Source organism: Triticum urartu, chromosome 3A (assembly GCF_056163025.1).
Source record: "Triticum urartu cultivar PI428250 chromosome 3A, HENAU_Tu73, whole genome shotgun sequence".
Classification (NCBI taxonomy): Eukaryota; Viridiplantae; Streptophyta; class Magnoliopsida; order Poales; family Poaceae; genus Triticum; species Triticum urartu.
In genome coordinates, this window is record NC_141875.1 from 30,604,249 (window position 1) to 30,620,354 (window position 16,106).

A 16,106-nucleotide genomic window follows, 5' to 3' on the forward strand; every position below is an offset into this window, starting at 1 on the left:
GCAGAATATAATAGCAAAGAAAAAGGTCCCTGATAATGATGTTGTTGGTAGTAGAAGAAATGTGCATGAGGAGCCGCGTCAGCCGGAACAACATGTTGATGTCATAGGTGATCCCGTGAAAGTTTCCATGAAGGGCGCCCCTAAACAGAGCATGACAGGGCGGGCAAAGAAAGATCCAAATGTTACAAAAAATGGAAGACCAAAATCATTTTCTGAGAAAAAACCCGGTCCTCTTTGTGGCATTTGTAAGAAAGAGGGCCATAAACGGCAAACGTGCCCTGAGAATGAAAAGTAAGTTTTACATTATTTTAATTATTTTTTGGTTCTCTCTTTAAAATTGTCTGATGAGTTGTTTACAATTTGTTATGTAGGAACTGGGCATAAAGATGAAGTATTCTTAATCAATTGAAGGCACTCGCAATTTCAGTTTATTTGTTTAAGGATAAGAGACATGGCACTTTGAGTTTATTCTTTAAGCCACCTTGTTCGATGGAAGGCACTGGCACTTTTAGTTTATTTGTTTAAGGATTAGAGACATGGCACTTTGAGTTAATCTTTATGCCACCTTGTTCGATGTTATGAGACACGCGATTTTTATTATTATGTGTGAAACATGATATATTTGTATGAATGTGTTACTGCTGTCATGACTTTGTCAACTGATTAACATTTTTTAAATTTAATGTATGTGAAAAAAATATTTGAAAAAAAAGCCCAGCCGTGGCCGGGCGCACACATGGTCAGTATACTACAACGCCTTCTGGGAGGCCTTTCGGCCGCCGAGCGGGGAGGCCACGGCGTACAACATGGCATTCATTGGTGTTCTGTAGTGAGCTTGTGAGAAGGCGAAGATGCGGGTATATAAACCGGTCGGCGCGTCTCTCCGCGGGCGAGGTGGGACTAAACCTAGTCGGCACAACGCGCCAGCGTCCCCATCCGCACAAGAAGAGGATCGACCGACGGGCCCGACGCGCGTCATTTGTGGGCCGACAGATCACCATATTCCCCCTCGGGATCGTTGCATGTGCCCGCTGGGTGGGGCGGGACGAGACCTGTGCCACCGGGCACGCGGCTGTCGGTCGGTCGGCTGCTGGGCCAGCAGACCCGCGCGTGGCGCACGGCGAATCGCGCCAGCCCGCACTAGCTGGACTGCGCGGGCCCGCCATTGCCTCGGCTGTCGGCCACCGCACGGCCTGGGCTGGAATATTCGTCGGATCCAGCGCCGCTTCTGCCAGCATAATCGACGTGGGAAATTGTGCAAGTTTTGTCCACATCGCGCCAACTCAGGACAGCGGGGATATTTTCTAATAAATAAATGACCGCCGCGAGTAGAAACAACAAAAGTACATATAACATCGCAGCCGCAAACTGATACATTTTAGGACAGCAAAAATATTACTTGCCCACACGCATTTAAATGTTTAGTCTCACACGAAAGCGATAAATAAAACGTGAAAAATTGTCGAAATCTATCCCAGTGCCATGTCGCATTACAATCAATCAAAGTATCCAACAACGGTAGGGAAACCTTCTACGGGACTAAAACCCTACCGATGCTAATACCTATTCCTTCTCCATGATTTTAACAATTTTCATCTTGACCTTCTCTAATTTGTTCACCTCTGAAAAAATAATTTCCGCGACAATACGTGGCCTTGACTCATTAATCTCTTCCTGGTCAAATTCATGTGTCCAGCAATCTCCGTCCCAGTATTTTATGCACCACATCACAAAAAGTCCACAAGACACTCTGCAATAAACATGTGTGATCAGCTTAGGATATAGCATGCACTTCCTTGTACTCATTTAACTTACCCATCTTTTTGTCTCGACATTTTATACTCATTAATTGGCCACGATGAGACATCTGGAAATTTTTTTGATTCAAGAGTTGAGTTGGCCTCCATAATATCCTTAGAAATTTCAGCTCTCTGAAATAAATTAACAGACCCGAATTTAATCTATGACTCAATATTTTTCTGAATGCGAGTGTGAAAATTATAGCATACCAGGGTGGCAATCATATTGCGAATTCTTTGGCTAATTGCGCCTTTAGAATTTGAGTCAAGAACTTGAAACTCCTCCTTGACGGTGTGCATCACCATGGTTATCCAATGATTATCATTAACGTGCATAGGAAAATACGCCTACATAGTAACCAAATGATGTTAGTGTAATTAAATAGTAATGTCTAATAAAAACAAATAAATATGAAAGCAATACCTTGTCCCGTCTGAAATACTCATCCATTACTCTTGCGATGACTTTTGTTTTCTTTGTAACATGTTCTGAGTCTAAATCATTTACTGACTTGGTCTTTCCCCTTGCCCTACTCAACGTAAATTTGGGGAACCACGTTGCTGATATGTAACGATCAGAAAAATCACTGTGTTGTAGGTGTTTACAATATGCATTGATGATCTCCATACATAAACAAAAAATTTCTATCAACTTGTGAAGTACAAATGAGAGATTTGTTAAAACCAAACTCATACTTACAGCGCCATTCAACCATTTAAACGTCAGGAGATCGTGAAGCATAGCTGGCGTGCATATGTCCCCATCTGGTGGCGGCATACCGACCACAGTTCGGTGTGCATGCTTCTTTGTTGATGCTAGAGTCTCAACAAAAACTCTGGCTGCCTCTATGTGAACCGGAGTCATATTAAGAGAACTTGCTAGAATTGAATGTGGTGACGATGCAAACAGATCTAAAACAATGCAGCTACAGTCATTAAAAATAATAAAAAAATTACATAACGCGTGAATGAATTATAAAGTAGTACTTGACTTACTTTTTTAACACGTTTCTTGTGGGTAATGAGAATGTCGTAGGGGGATTGGCAATATTTCGACTTTTTTCTTTTGCGCTTACCATCATTTTCCTGATTGCCTTCACCATTACCTATGTTGCTCTCTGCCGGGAAACTCTCAAACGTGTCTTCGAACTTTGTTGGTGACAAAGCATCCATAGACTCACCAGAAATATCAGCATTCTACGAGGTTCGGGACATAGACGGAAAGTCTTTTGTATGTACAGTTGATGCTGAAGATGGAGAGTTTCCTTTATCGTCTATAATGAAAGGATCAGTAGCTTCACCTTTACCCGGTGTCATCGCCGGAGCACCCGTGTCATCAACGGGCACGGAGGTATCATTGATACCCGTGAAAGATGTTCCTACCTTTACGTCGGTAGGTGAATCAATATCTGGCCAATATTTTGATGACTTGTACTGGCCATTCTCCATCCCAACTCCTTCACCTACATTATCAAATTCGTCATTGTTTTCCCTCTTATTGGGTTTGTACAGCACACCTTCCGTGTGTTGGGAAACGTAGTAATTTCAGAAAAATTCCTACGCACACGCAAGATCATGGTGATGCATAGCAACGAGAGGGGAGAGTGTTGTCTACGTACCCTCGTAGACCAAAAGCGGAAGCGTTAGCACAACGTGGTTGATGTAGTCGTACGTCTTCACGATCCGATCGATCCAAGTACCGAACGCACGGCACCTCCGAGTTCAGCACACGTTCAGCTCGATGACGTCCCGCGAACTCCAATCCGGTAGAGCTTCACGGGAGAGTTCCGTCAGCATGACGGCGTGGTGACGATGATGATGTCCTACCGTCGCAGGGCTTCGCCTAAGCACCGCTACGATATGATCGAGGTGGATTATGGTGGAAGGGGGCACCGCACACGGCTAAGAGATCAAGAGATCAATTGTTGTGTCTATGGGGTGCCCCCTGGCCACGTATATAAAGGAGTGGAGGAGGAGGGGGCCGGCCAAGAGGAGGAGGCGTGCACAAAGGGGGGGGCATTCCTACTCCAAGTAGGTTTTGCCCCCCTTTCCTATTCCAACTAGGAGAAGGGGGAAGGAGGAGGTGGAGAGAAGGAAGGAGAAGGGGGGCCGCGCCCCCTTCCCTTTCCCAATTCGGATTGGGGCAAGGGGGGCTGCGCGCCACCTCCTGCTGCCTCTCCTCTTCCACTACTTTGGGCCCATGAGGCCCAATAATCCCCGGGGGGTTCCGGTAACCCCCCGGTACTCCGGTATATATCCGATAACCCCCGGAACCATTCCGGTGTCCGAATATAGTCGTCCAATATATCAATCTTCATGTCTCGACCATTTCGAGACTCCTTGTCATGTCCGTGATCACATCCGGGACTCCGAACAACCTTTGGTACATCAAAGCTCATAAACTCATAATATAACCGGCATCGAAACATTAAGCGTGCGGACCCAACGGGTTCGAGAACTATGTAGACATGACCGAGACATGTGTCCAGTCAATAACCAATAGCGGAACCTGGATGCTCATATTGGCTCCCACATATTCTACGAAGATCTTTATCGGTCAGACCGCATAACAACATACGTTGTTCCCTTTGTCATCGGTATGTTACTTGCCCGAGATTCGATCGTCGATATCTTAATACCTAGTTCAATCTCGTTACCGGCAAGTCTCTTTACTCGTTTCGTAATACATCATTCCGCAAATAACTCATTTAGTTGCAATGCTTGCAAGGCTTAAGTGATGTGCATTACCGAGAGGGCCCAGAGATACCTCTCCGACAATCGGAGTGACAAATCCTAATCTCGAAATACGCCAACCCAACAAGTACCTTTGGAGACACTGATACGTCTCCGTTGTATCTATAATTTTTGATTGTTCCATGCCAATATCCTACAACTTCCATATACTTTTTGGCAACTTTTTATACTATTTTTAGGACTACTTTATTGATCCAGTGCCCAGTGCCAGTTCCTGTTTGTTGCATGTTTTTTGTTTCACAGAAACCCAATATCAAACGGAGTCCAAACGGGATAAAAACAGACGGAGAATTATTTTGGAATATTTATGATTTTTGGGAAGTAAAATCAACACGAGACGGTGTCCGAGGGGGGCACGAGGTAGGGGGGCGCGCCCCAGGGAGTCAGGCGCGCCCTAGGGTGTCAGGCGCGCCCCTGACCCTCGTGACCACCCCATAAGGAGGTTGGTTCCCTTCTTTCGCCACAAGAAATCTAGTTTCCGGATAGAGATCATGTCAAAATTTCAGCCCAATCGGAGTTACGGATCTCCGGGAATATAAGAAACGATGAAAGGGAAGAATCTAAGAACGCAGAAACAGAGAGAGAAAGAGAGACAGATCCAATCTCGGAGGGGCTCTCGCCCCTCCCACGCCATGGAGACCATGGACCAGAGGGGAAACCCTTCTCCCATCTAGGGAGAAGGTCAAGGAAGAAGAGGAAGGAGGGGGGCTCTCCCCCCTCGCGTCCGGTGGCACCGGAGTGCCACCGGGGGCCATCATCATCACCGCGATCTACACCAACACCTCCGCCATCTTCACCAACATCTCCATCACCTTCCCCCTCTATCTACAGCGGTCCACTCTCCCGCAACCCGCTGTACCCTCTACTTGAATATGGTGCTTTATGCTTCATATTATTATCCAATGATGTGTTGCCATCCTATGATGTCTGAGTAGATTTTCGGTGTCCTATCGGTGGTTGATGAATTGCTATGATTGATTTAGTTTGCTTGTGGTTATGTTGCTGTCCTTTGGTGCCCATCATATGATTTCACGCGTGGATCACACCATAGGGTTAGTTGTATGTTGATAGGACTATGTATTGGAGGGCAAGAGTGACAGAAGCTTCAACCTAGCATAGAAATTGATGCATACGGGATTGAAGGGGGACCAATATATCTTAATGCTATGGTTGGGTTTTACCTTAATGAACATTAGTAGTTGCGGATGCTTGCTAATAGTTCCAATCATAAGTGCATAGAATTCCAAGTCAGGGATGGCATGCTAGCAGTGGCCTCTCCCACATAATACTTGCTATCGGTCTAGTAAAGTAGTCAATTGCTTAGGGGCAATTTCACAACTCCTACCACCACTTTTCCACACTCGCTATATTTACTTTATTGTTTCTTTATCTAAACAGCCCCTACTTTTTATTTACGTACTCTTTATTATCTTGCAAACCTATCCAACAACACCTACAAAGTACTTCTAGTTTCATACTTGTTCTAGGTAAAGCGAACGTCAAGCGTGCGTAGAGTTGTATCGGTGGTCGATAGAACTTGAGGGAATATTTGTTCTACCTTTAGCTCCTCGTTGGGTTCGACACTCTTACTTATTGAAAACGGTTGCGATCCCCTATACTTGTGGGTTATCAAGACCTTTTTCTGGCACCGTTGCCGGGGAGCAATAGCGTTGGGTTCGACACTCTTATTTATTGTTCTGAGTTGTTTTCTATCTTTAGTTATGGGTAGAAAACGCAAAATAGCAAAAAAAAAATTAGTTGTACCTACTGAACCAATGGTTGAAGAACCACTCAAAATCTATCACACTACTGAAGCTTTTTACTTGGATCATCTTCGATCCCTTTGTGCTCGTGCCGAAACCCCAACTAGCTTAGTTGATGGCAAATCTTTAGATGAGCATGCTTGTTATGTGTGACACCGTATATCTGAAAAAGGGAAACTATTATGGGGTCAAATTCAATGTTTGCAATGCTATGCTTGGAATTTATGTGAAATATATGATTTTACTTGTTGTTCTGAAAACCCTAAGAAACACCTTCCCTATCAATGTGAGTTTAGTGATAATGGAATCGTATCTTCGTATGCTAAGGGTGTTTACAATTACTATGATGTTCAACAAATTGAAGAATTTGTTGCTTTTGAGGGTGCTTATGAAATTGCTTCTTTGATTGAAAAGTATGATGCTACTTTTCATAAATCTGAAAATTTTGCTATACTTAAATATTGCTATGATAATTATGCTTCTAATACCTATGTTAAACAATATATTGAGGAATACTCCGCTGTCCAAGAAGAGACTAATATTTTGCAGGAGTCTATGGAAGAAGAAATTGATGACACTGTGAGCTCATTGGATGAAAAAGATGAGGAGGAGAGCGAAGAACAAAAGGAGGAAGGGCGGATTGATCACCCGTGCCCACCTTCTAATGAGAGTAACTCTTCAACTCATACATTGTTTAATTCCCCTTCGTGCTTACCGAAGGATGATTGCTATGATGATTGTTATGATCCCGTTGATTCTTTTGAAATATCCCTTTTTGATGATGCTTGCTATGCTTGTGGCCAAGATGCCAATATGAATTATGCTTATGGAGATGAACTTGCTATAGTTCCTTATGTTAAACATGAAATTGTTGCTATTGCACCCACGCATGATAGTCCTATTATCTTTTTGAATTCTCCCGACTACACTATATCAGAGAAGTTTGCACTTATTAAGGATTATATTGATGGGTTGCCTTTTACCATTGCACATGACGATTTTGATGAATATAATATGCATGTGCTTGCTGCTCCTACTTGCAATTATTATGATAGAGGAACTATATCTCCACCTCTCTATGTTTCCAATATGATAGAATTGCAAGAAACTGTTTATACTATGCATTGGCCTTTACTTTGTGTGCATGAATTGTTCTTTTATGACATGCCGATGCATAGGAGAGAGTTAGACTTCGTCATTGCTTGATATATGTTGCTTTCTGCTCACTACTAAATTACAAATCATTGTTAATTAAAATTGGCTTTGATATACCTTGGGATCCGGGTGGATTCACTACTTGAGCACTATATGCCTAGCTTAATGGCTTTAAAGAAAGCGCTGCCAGGGAGACAACCCGGAAGTTTTAGAGAGTCATTTATTTCTGTTGAGTGCTTTCATATAGTTTAAAAACAACAAAAATAAAGAGGGGAACCCAAAACTTTTCAAAAAGAAAAGTGGAAGTGAGAAAGACAAGCATTGTTGAAGTGGGAGAGCTCCTTGAACTTTGTTCATGCTCACGGCAACTTTGTGAATCTTGATTACAGAAACTTTTCAACAAAAATAATTATCCCCTTGTACAATTCCATTGTATTATAAAAATAATGTGCCAAGGTTTGCCTTTAGGATGTTTACATTTGCTTGATGGTTTGTACGGTGCAGGACAGAAACTTTGGCTGTAGTGCGCGATTTTACATTTTTAGCTGGAACGTCAAATGGCTCTAATTCTTTTTGAACTGTCTGCCTATAGAAATTTTTTATTTTTCCGAATTTTTGTAGAATTGTTCAAGTATCATAAGTATGGTGAATGTTCAGATTATTACAGACTGTTCTGTTTTAGACAGATTCTGTTTCTGATGCATAGTTTGCTTATTTTGATGAAACTATCAATTTATATTAGTGGATTAAGCCATTAAAAAGTTATATTACAGTAGAAACAATGAAAAAACAAAATATGAATTGGTTTGCAACAGTACTTAGAGTAGTGATTTGCTTTATTATACTAATGGATCTTACCGAGTTTTCTGTTGAAGTTTTGTGTGGATGAAGTGTTGGCTCATTGAGAAGGTCTCGATGTGAGAAGAAGGAAGAGAGGCAAGAGCTCAAGCTTGGGGATGCCCGAGGCACCCCAAGTAAATATTCAAGGAGACTCAAGCGTCTAAGCTTGGGGATGCTGGGGAGGCATCCCCTCTTTCTTCAACAAATATCGGTATGTTTTCGTATTCGTTTCGTTCATGCTATATGTGCAAGTCTTGGAGCGCCTTTTGCATTTAGGTTTTTATTTTTCTTTTATGCACCATGCTGGTATGAGATAGTCCTTGGTTTATTTATAGAATGCTCATTGCACTTCACTTATATCTTTTGAGTATGGCTTTATAGAATGCTCTATGCACTTCACTTATATCATTTGAAGTTTGGATTGCCTGTTTCTCTTCACTTAGACAACCGCCATTTGTAGAATGCTCTTTTGCTTCACTTATATTTGTTAGAGCATGGGCATATCTTTTGTAGAAAGAATTGAACTCTCTTCCTTCACTTATATCTATTTAGAGAGATGACAGGAACTGGTCATTCACATGGTTAGTCATAAAATCCTACATAAACTTGTAGATCGCTGAATATGATATGTTTGATTCCTTGCAATAGTTTTGCGATATAAAGATGGTGATATTAGATTCATGCTAGTCGAGTAATTGTGAAATTGAGAAATACTTGTGTTGAGGTTTGCAAGTCCCATAGCATGCACGTATGGTGAACCGTTATGTAACAAAGTCGGAGCATGAGGTGTTTATTGATTGTCTTCCTTATGAGTGGCGGTCAGGGATGAGCGATGGTCTTTTCCTACCAATCTATCCCCCTAGGAGCATGCGCGTAGTACTTTGTTTCGATGACTAATAGATTTTTGCAGTAAGTATGTGAGTTCTATACGACTAATGTTGAGTCCATGGATTATACACACTCTTACCCTTCCATCATTGCTAGCCCCTAGTACCGGCAACTTTCGTCGGTACCATAAACCCATCATATATCTTCCTCAAAACAGCCACCATACCTACCTATCATGGCATTTCCATAGTCATTCCGAGATATATTGCCATGCAACTTTCATCATCATCATATACTTGACTTGAGCATTCATTGTCATATTGCTTTGCATGATCGTAAGATAGCTAGATTGATGTTTTCATGGCTTGTCCGTTTTTTTATGTCATTGCAACGCTAGATCATTGCACATCCCGGTACACCGCCGGAGGCATTCATATAGAGTCATATCTTTGTTCTAGATATCGAGTTGTAATATTGAGTTGTAAGTAAATAAAAGTGTGATGATCATCATTATTAGAACATTGCCCCAGTGAGGAAAGGATGATGGAGACTATGATTCCCCCACAAGTCGGGATGAGACTCCGGACGAAAAAAAATAAAAAAAATTAAAAAAATAAAGGCCAAAAGAAAGAGAAGGCCTAAAAAAGAGAAAATAAAAAAATGAGATAAAAAGAGAGAAGGGGCAGTGCTACTATCCTTTTTCCACACTTGTGCTTCAAAGTAGCACCATGTTCTTCATATAGAGAATCTCTTAAGTTATCACTTTCATATACTAGTGGGAATTTTCATTATAGAACTTGGCTTGTATATTCTGATGATGGGCTTCCTCAAATGCCCGAGGTCTTCATGAGCAAGCAAGTTGGATGCACACCCACTTAGTTTCAGTTAGAGCTTTCATACACTTATAGCTCTAGTGCATCCATTGCATGGCAATCCCTACTCACTCACATTGATATCTATTGATGGGCATCTCCATAGCCCATTGATACGCCTAGTTGATGTGAGACTATCTTCTCCTTTTTGTCTTCTCCACCATCATATTCTATTCCTCCTATAGTGCTATGTCCATGGCTCACGCTCATGTATTGCATGAAAGTTGAAAAGGTTTGAGAACGTCAAAAGTATGAAACAGTTGCTTGGCTTGTCATCGGGGTTGTGCATGATGTGAATATTTTGTGTGGTGAAGATGGAGCATAGCCAGACTATATGATTTTGTAGGGATAAATTTCTTTGGCCATGTTATTTTGAAAAGACATGATTGCTTTATTAGTAGGCTTGAAGTATTATTGTTTTTATGTCAAATGATAGACTATTGCTTTGAATCACTCGTGTCTTAATATTCATGCCATGATTAGACATATGATCAAGATTATGCTAGGTAGCATTCCACATCAAAAATTATCTTTTTTATCATTTACCTACTCAAGGACGAGCAGGAATTAAGCTTGGGGATGCTGATACGTCTCCGTCGTATCTATAATTTTTGATTGTTCCATGCCAATGTTCTACAACTTCCATATAAATTTTGGCAACTTTTTATACTATTTTTGGGACTAACATATTGACCCAGTGCCCAGTGCCAGTTCCTGTTTGTTGCATGTTTTTTGTTTCGCAGAAACACAATATCAAACGGAGTCCAAACGGGATAAAAACGGATGGAGAATTATTTTGGAATATTTATGATTTTTGGGAAGTAAAATCAACTCGAGACGGTGTCCGAGGGGGGCACGAGGTAGGGGGCGCGCCCCAGGGTGTCAGGCGCGCCCCTGACCCTCGTGACCACCCCGTAAGGAGGTTGGTGCCCTTATTTCGCCGCAAGAAAGCTAATTTCCGGATAGAGATCGTGTCAAAATTTCAGCCCAATCGGAGTTACGGATCTCCGGGAATATAAAAAACGGTGAAAGGGAAGAATCTGAGAACGCAGAAACAGAGAGAGACAGAGAGACAGATCCAATCTCAGAGGGGCTCTCGCCCCTCCCATGCCATGGAGACCATGGACCAGAGGCAAAACCCTTCTCCCATCTAGGGAGAAGGTCAAGGAAGAAGAATAAGGAGGGGGGCTCTCTCCCCCTCGCTTCCGGTGGCACCGGAGTGCCACCGGGGGCCATCATCATCACCGCGATCTACACCAACACCTCCGCCATCTTCACCAACATCTCCATCACCTTCCCCCCTCTATCTACAGCTTTCCACTCTCCCACAACCCACTGTACCCTCTACTTGAACATGGTGCTTTATGCTTCATATTATTATCTAATGATGTGTTGCCATCCTATGATGTCTGAGTAGATTTTCGTTGTCCTACCGGTGGTTGATGAATTGCTATGATTGATTTAATTTTCTTGTGGTTATGTTGCTGTCCTTTGGTGCCCATCATATGATTTCACGCGTGGATCACACCATAGGGTTAGTTGTATGTTGATAGGACTATGTATTGGAGGGCAAGAGTGACAGAAGCTTCAACCTAGCATAGAAATTGATGCATACGGGATTGAAGGGGGACCAATATATCTTAATGCTATGGTTGGGTTTTACCTTAATGAACATTAGTAGTTGCGGATGCTTGCTAATAGTTCCAATCATAAGTGCATAGAATTCCAAGTCAGGGATGGCATGCTAGCAGTGGCCTCTCCCACATAATACTTGCTATCGGTCTAGTAAAGTAGTCAATTGCTTAGGGGCAATTTCACAACTCCTACCACCACTTTTCCACACTCGCTATATTTACTTTATTGTTTCTTTATCTAAACAGCCCCTACTTTTTATTTACGTACTCTTTATTATCTTGCAAACCTATCCAACAACACCTACAAAGTACTTCTAGTTTCATACTTGTTCTAGGTAAAGTGAACGTCAAGCGTGCGTAGAGTTGTATCGGTGGTCGATAGAACTTGAGGGAATATTTGTTCTACCTTTAGCTCCTCGTTGGGTTCGACACTCTTACTTATTGAAAACGGTTGCGATCCCCTGGCCACGTATATAAAGGAGTGGAGGAGGAGGGGGCCGGCCAAGAGGAGGAGGCGTGCACAAAGGGGGGGGGCATTCCTACTCCAAGTAGGTTTTGCCCCCCTTTCCTATTCCAACTAGGAGAAGGGGGAAGGAGGAGGTGGAGAGAAGGAAGGAGAAGGGGGGCCGCGCCCCCTTCCCTTTCCCAATTCGGATTGGGGCAAGGGGGGCTGCGCGCCACCTCCTGCTGCCTCTCCTCTTCCACTACTTTGGGCCCATGAGGCCCAATAATCCCCGGGGGGTTCCGGTAACCCCCCGGTACTCCGGTATATATCCGATAACCCCCGGAACCATTCCGGTGTCCGAATATAGTCGTCCAATATATCAATCTTCATGTCTCGACCATTTCGAGACTCCTTGTCATGTCCGTGATCACATCCGGGACTCCGAACAACCTTTGGTACATCAAAGCTCATAAACTCATAATATAACCGGCATCGAAACATTAAGCGTGCGGACCCAACGGGTTCGAGAACTATGTAGACATGACCGAGACATGTGTCCAGTCAATAACCAATAGCGGAACCTGGATGCTCATATTGGCTCCCACATATTCTACGAAGATCTTTATCGGTCAGACCGCATAACAACATACGTTGTTCCCTTTGTCATCGGTATGTTACTTGCCCGAGATTCGATCGTCGATATCTTAATACCTAGTTCAATCTCGTTACCGGCAAGTCTCTTTACTCGTTTCGTAATACATCATTCCGCAAATAACTCATTTAGTTGCAATGCTTGCAAGGCTTAAGTGATGTGCATTACCGAGAGGGCCCAGAGATACCTCTCCGACAATCGGAGTGACAAATCCTAATCTCGAAATACGCCAACCCAACAAGTACCTTTGGAGACACTGATACGTCTCCGTTGTATCTATAATTTTTGATTGTTCCATGCCAATATCCTACAACTTCCATATACTTTTTGGCAACTTTTTATACTATTTTTAGGACTACTTTATTGATCCAGTGCCCAGTGCCAGTTCCTGTTTGTTGCATGTTTTTTGTTTCACAGAAACCCAATATCAAACGGAGTCCAAACGGGATAAAAACAGACGGAGAATTATTTTGGAATATTTATGATTTTTGGGAAGTAAAATCAACACGAGACGGTGTCCGAGGGGGGCACGAGGTAGGGGGGCGCGCCCCAGGGAGTCAGGCGCGCCCTAGGGTGTCAGGCGCGCCCCTGACCCTCGTGACCACCCCATAAGGAGGTTGGTTCCCTTCTTTCGCCACAAGAAATCTAGTTTCCGGATAGAGATCATGTCAAAATTTCAGCCCAATCGGAGTTACGGATCTCCGGGAATATAAGAAACGATGAAAGGGAAGAATCTAAGAACGCAGAAACAGAGAGAGAAAGAGAGACAGATCCAATCTCGGAGGGGCTCTCGCCCCTCCCACGCCATGGAGACCATGGACCAGAGGGGAAACCCTTCTCCCATCTAGGGAGAAGGTCAAGGAAGAAGAGGAAGGAGGGGGGCTCTCCCCCCTCGCGTCCGGTGGCACCGGAGTGCCACCGGGGGCCATCATCATCACCGCGATCTACACCAACACCTCCGCCATCTTCACCAACATCTCCATCACCTTCCCCCTCTATCTACAGCGGTCCACTCTCCCGCAACCCGCTGTACCCTCTACTTGAATATGGTGCTTTATGCTTCATATTATTATCCAATGATGTGTTGCCATCCTATGATGTCTGAGTAGATTTTCGGTGTCCTATCGGTGGTTGATGAATTGCTATGATTGATTTAGTTTGCTTGTGGTTATGTTGCTGTCCTTTGGTGCCCATCATATGATTTCACGCGTGGATCACACCATAGGGTTAGTTGTATGTTGATAGGACTATGTATTGGAGGGCAAGAGTGACAGAAGCTTCAACCTAGCATAGAAATTGATGCATACGGGATTGAAGGGGGACCAATATATCTTAATGCTATGGTTGGGTTTTACCTTAATGAACATTAGTAGTTGCGGATGCTTGCTAATAGTTCCAATCATAAGTGCATAGAATTCCAAGTCAGGGATGGCATGCTAGCAGTGGCCTCTCCCACATAATACTTGCTATCGGTCTAGTAAAGTAGTCAATTGCTTAGGGGCAATTTCACAACTCCTACCACCACTTTTCCACACTCGCTATATTTACTTTATTGTTTCTTTATCTAAACAGCCCCTACTTTTTATTTACGTACTCTTTATTATCTTGCAAACCTATCCAACAACACCTACAAAGTACTTCTAGTTTCATACTTGTTCTAGGTAAAGCGAACGTCAAGCGTGCGTAGAGTTGTATCGGTGGTCGATAGAACTTGAGGGAATATTTGTTCTACCTTTAGCTCCGCGTTGGGTTCGACACTCTTACTTATCAAAAACTGTTGTGATCCCCTATACTTGTGGGTTATCAGACACCTGTAGAGCACCTTTATAATCACCCAGTTACATTGTGACGTTTGGTAGCACACAAAGTGTTCCTCCGGTAAACGGGAGTTGCATAATCTCATAGTCATAGGAACATGTATAAGTTATGAAGAAAGCAATAACAACAAACTAAACGATCAAGTGCTAAGCTAATGGAATGGGTCAAGTCAATCACATTATTATCCTAATGATGTGACCCCGTTAATCAAATGACAACTCATGCCTATGGTTAGGAAACTTAACCATCTTTGATTCAACGAGCTAGTCAAGTAGATGCATACTAGTGACATACTGTTTGTCAATGTATTCACACATGTATTATGTTTCCGGTTAATACAATTCTAGCATGAACAATAAACATTTATCATGATATAAGGAAATAAATGATAACTTTATTATTGCCTCTATTTTCCTCAGTCTCCCACTTGCACTAGAGTCAATAATCTAGTTCACATCGCCATGTGATTTAACATCAATAGTTCACATTACCATGTGATTAACACCCATAGTTCACATCGTCATGTGACCAACACCCAAAGGGTTTACTAGAGTCAATAATCTAGTTCACATTGCTATGTGATTAATACCCAAAGAGTACTAAGGTGTGATCATGTTTTGCATGTGAGGGAAGTTTAGTCAACGGGTCTGCCACATTCAAATCCGTATGTATTTTGCAAATTTCTATGTCAACAATGCTCTGCACGGAGCTACTCTAGCTAATTGCTCCCACTTTCAATATGTATCCAGATTGAGACTTTGAGTCATCTGGATCAGTGTCAAAACTTCATCGACGTAACCCTTTACGACGAACCTTTTGTCACTTCCATAATCGAGAAACATGTACTTATTCCACTAAGGATAATTTTGACCAACGTCCAGTGATCTACTCCTAGATCACTATTGTACTCCGTTGCCAAACTCAGGGCAGGGTATACAATAGGTCTAGTACACAACATGGCATACTTTATAGAACCTATGGCTGAGGCATAGGGAATGACTTTCATTCTCTCTCTATCTTCTGCCGTGGTCGGGTTTTGAGTCTTACTCAACTTCACACCTTGTAACACAGGCAAGAACTCCTTATTTGACTGTTCCATTTTGAACTACTTAAAAATCTTGTCAAGGTATGTACTCATTGAAAAACTTATCTAGCGTCTTGATCTATCTCTATAGATCTTGATGCTCAATATGTAAGCAGCTTCACCGAGGTCTTTTTTTGAAAAACTCCTTTCAAACATTCCTTTATGCTTTGCAAAATAGTTCTACATTATCTCCGATTAACAATATGTCATTCACATATACTTATCAGAAATGTTGTAGTGCTCCCACTCACTTTCTTGTAAATACAGGCTTCACCGCAAGTCTGTATAAAACTATATGCTTTGATCAACTTATCAAAGCGTATATTCCAACTCCGAGATGCTTGCACCAGTCCATAGATGGATCGCTGGAGCTTGCATATTTTGATAGTACCTTTAGAATTAACAAAACCTTCTGGTTGCATCATATACAACTCTTCTTTAATAAATCCATTAAGGAATGCA

At 42.5% G+C, this 16,106-nt stretch overlaps 1 protein-coding gene across 1 annotated transcript; it reads right to left on the reverse strand.

The window, feature by feature from the left end:
* Positions 1–1,563: 1,563 nt before the first annotated feature.
* Positions 1,564–2,664, reverse strand: LOC147978180 (uncharacterized). Its single transcript, XM_087516530.1, has 5 exons — positions 2,500–2,664; positions 2,224–2,421; positions 2,010–2,147; positions 1,816–1,931; positions 1,564–1,750 (listed from the first exon to the last, which is right to left on the reverse strand). Exons 1-5 carry the CDS (start codon positions 2,662–2,664, stop codon positions 1,564–1,566), a joined length of 804 nt encoding a protein of 267 aa, XP_087372656.1.
* Positions 2,665–16,106: the final 13,442 nt, after the last annotated feature.

Coding starts and splice junctions, on each gene's coding strand:
- LOC147978180 (XM_087516530.1), bottom strand. CDS start 2,664: ATGACTCCGGTTCACATAGAGGCAGCCAGAGTTTTTGTTGAGACTCTA. Junction 2,148..2,223: donor AGTATTTCAGACGGGACAAG/GTATTGCTTTCA, acceptor GTTACTATGTAG/GCGTATTTTCCTATGCACGT. Junction 1,751..1,815: donor ATGTCGAGACAAAAAGATGG/GTAAGTTAAATG, acceptor TGTTTATTGCAG/AGTGTCTTGTGGACTTTTTG.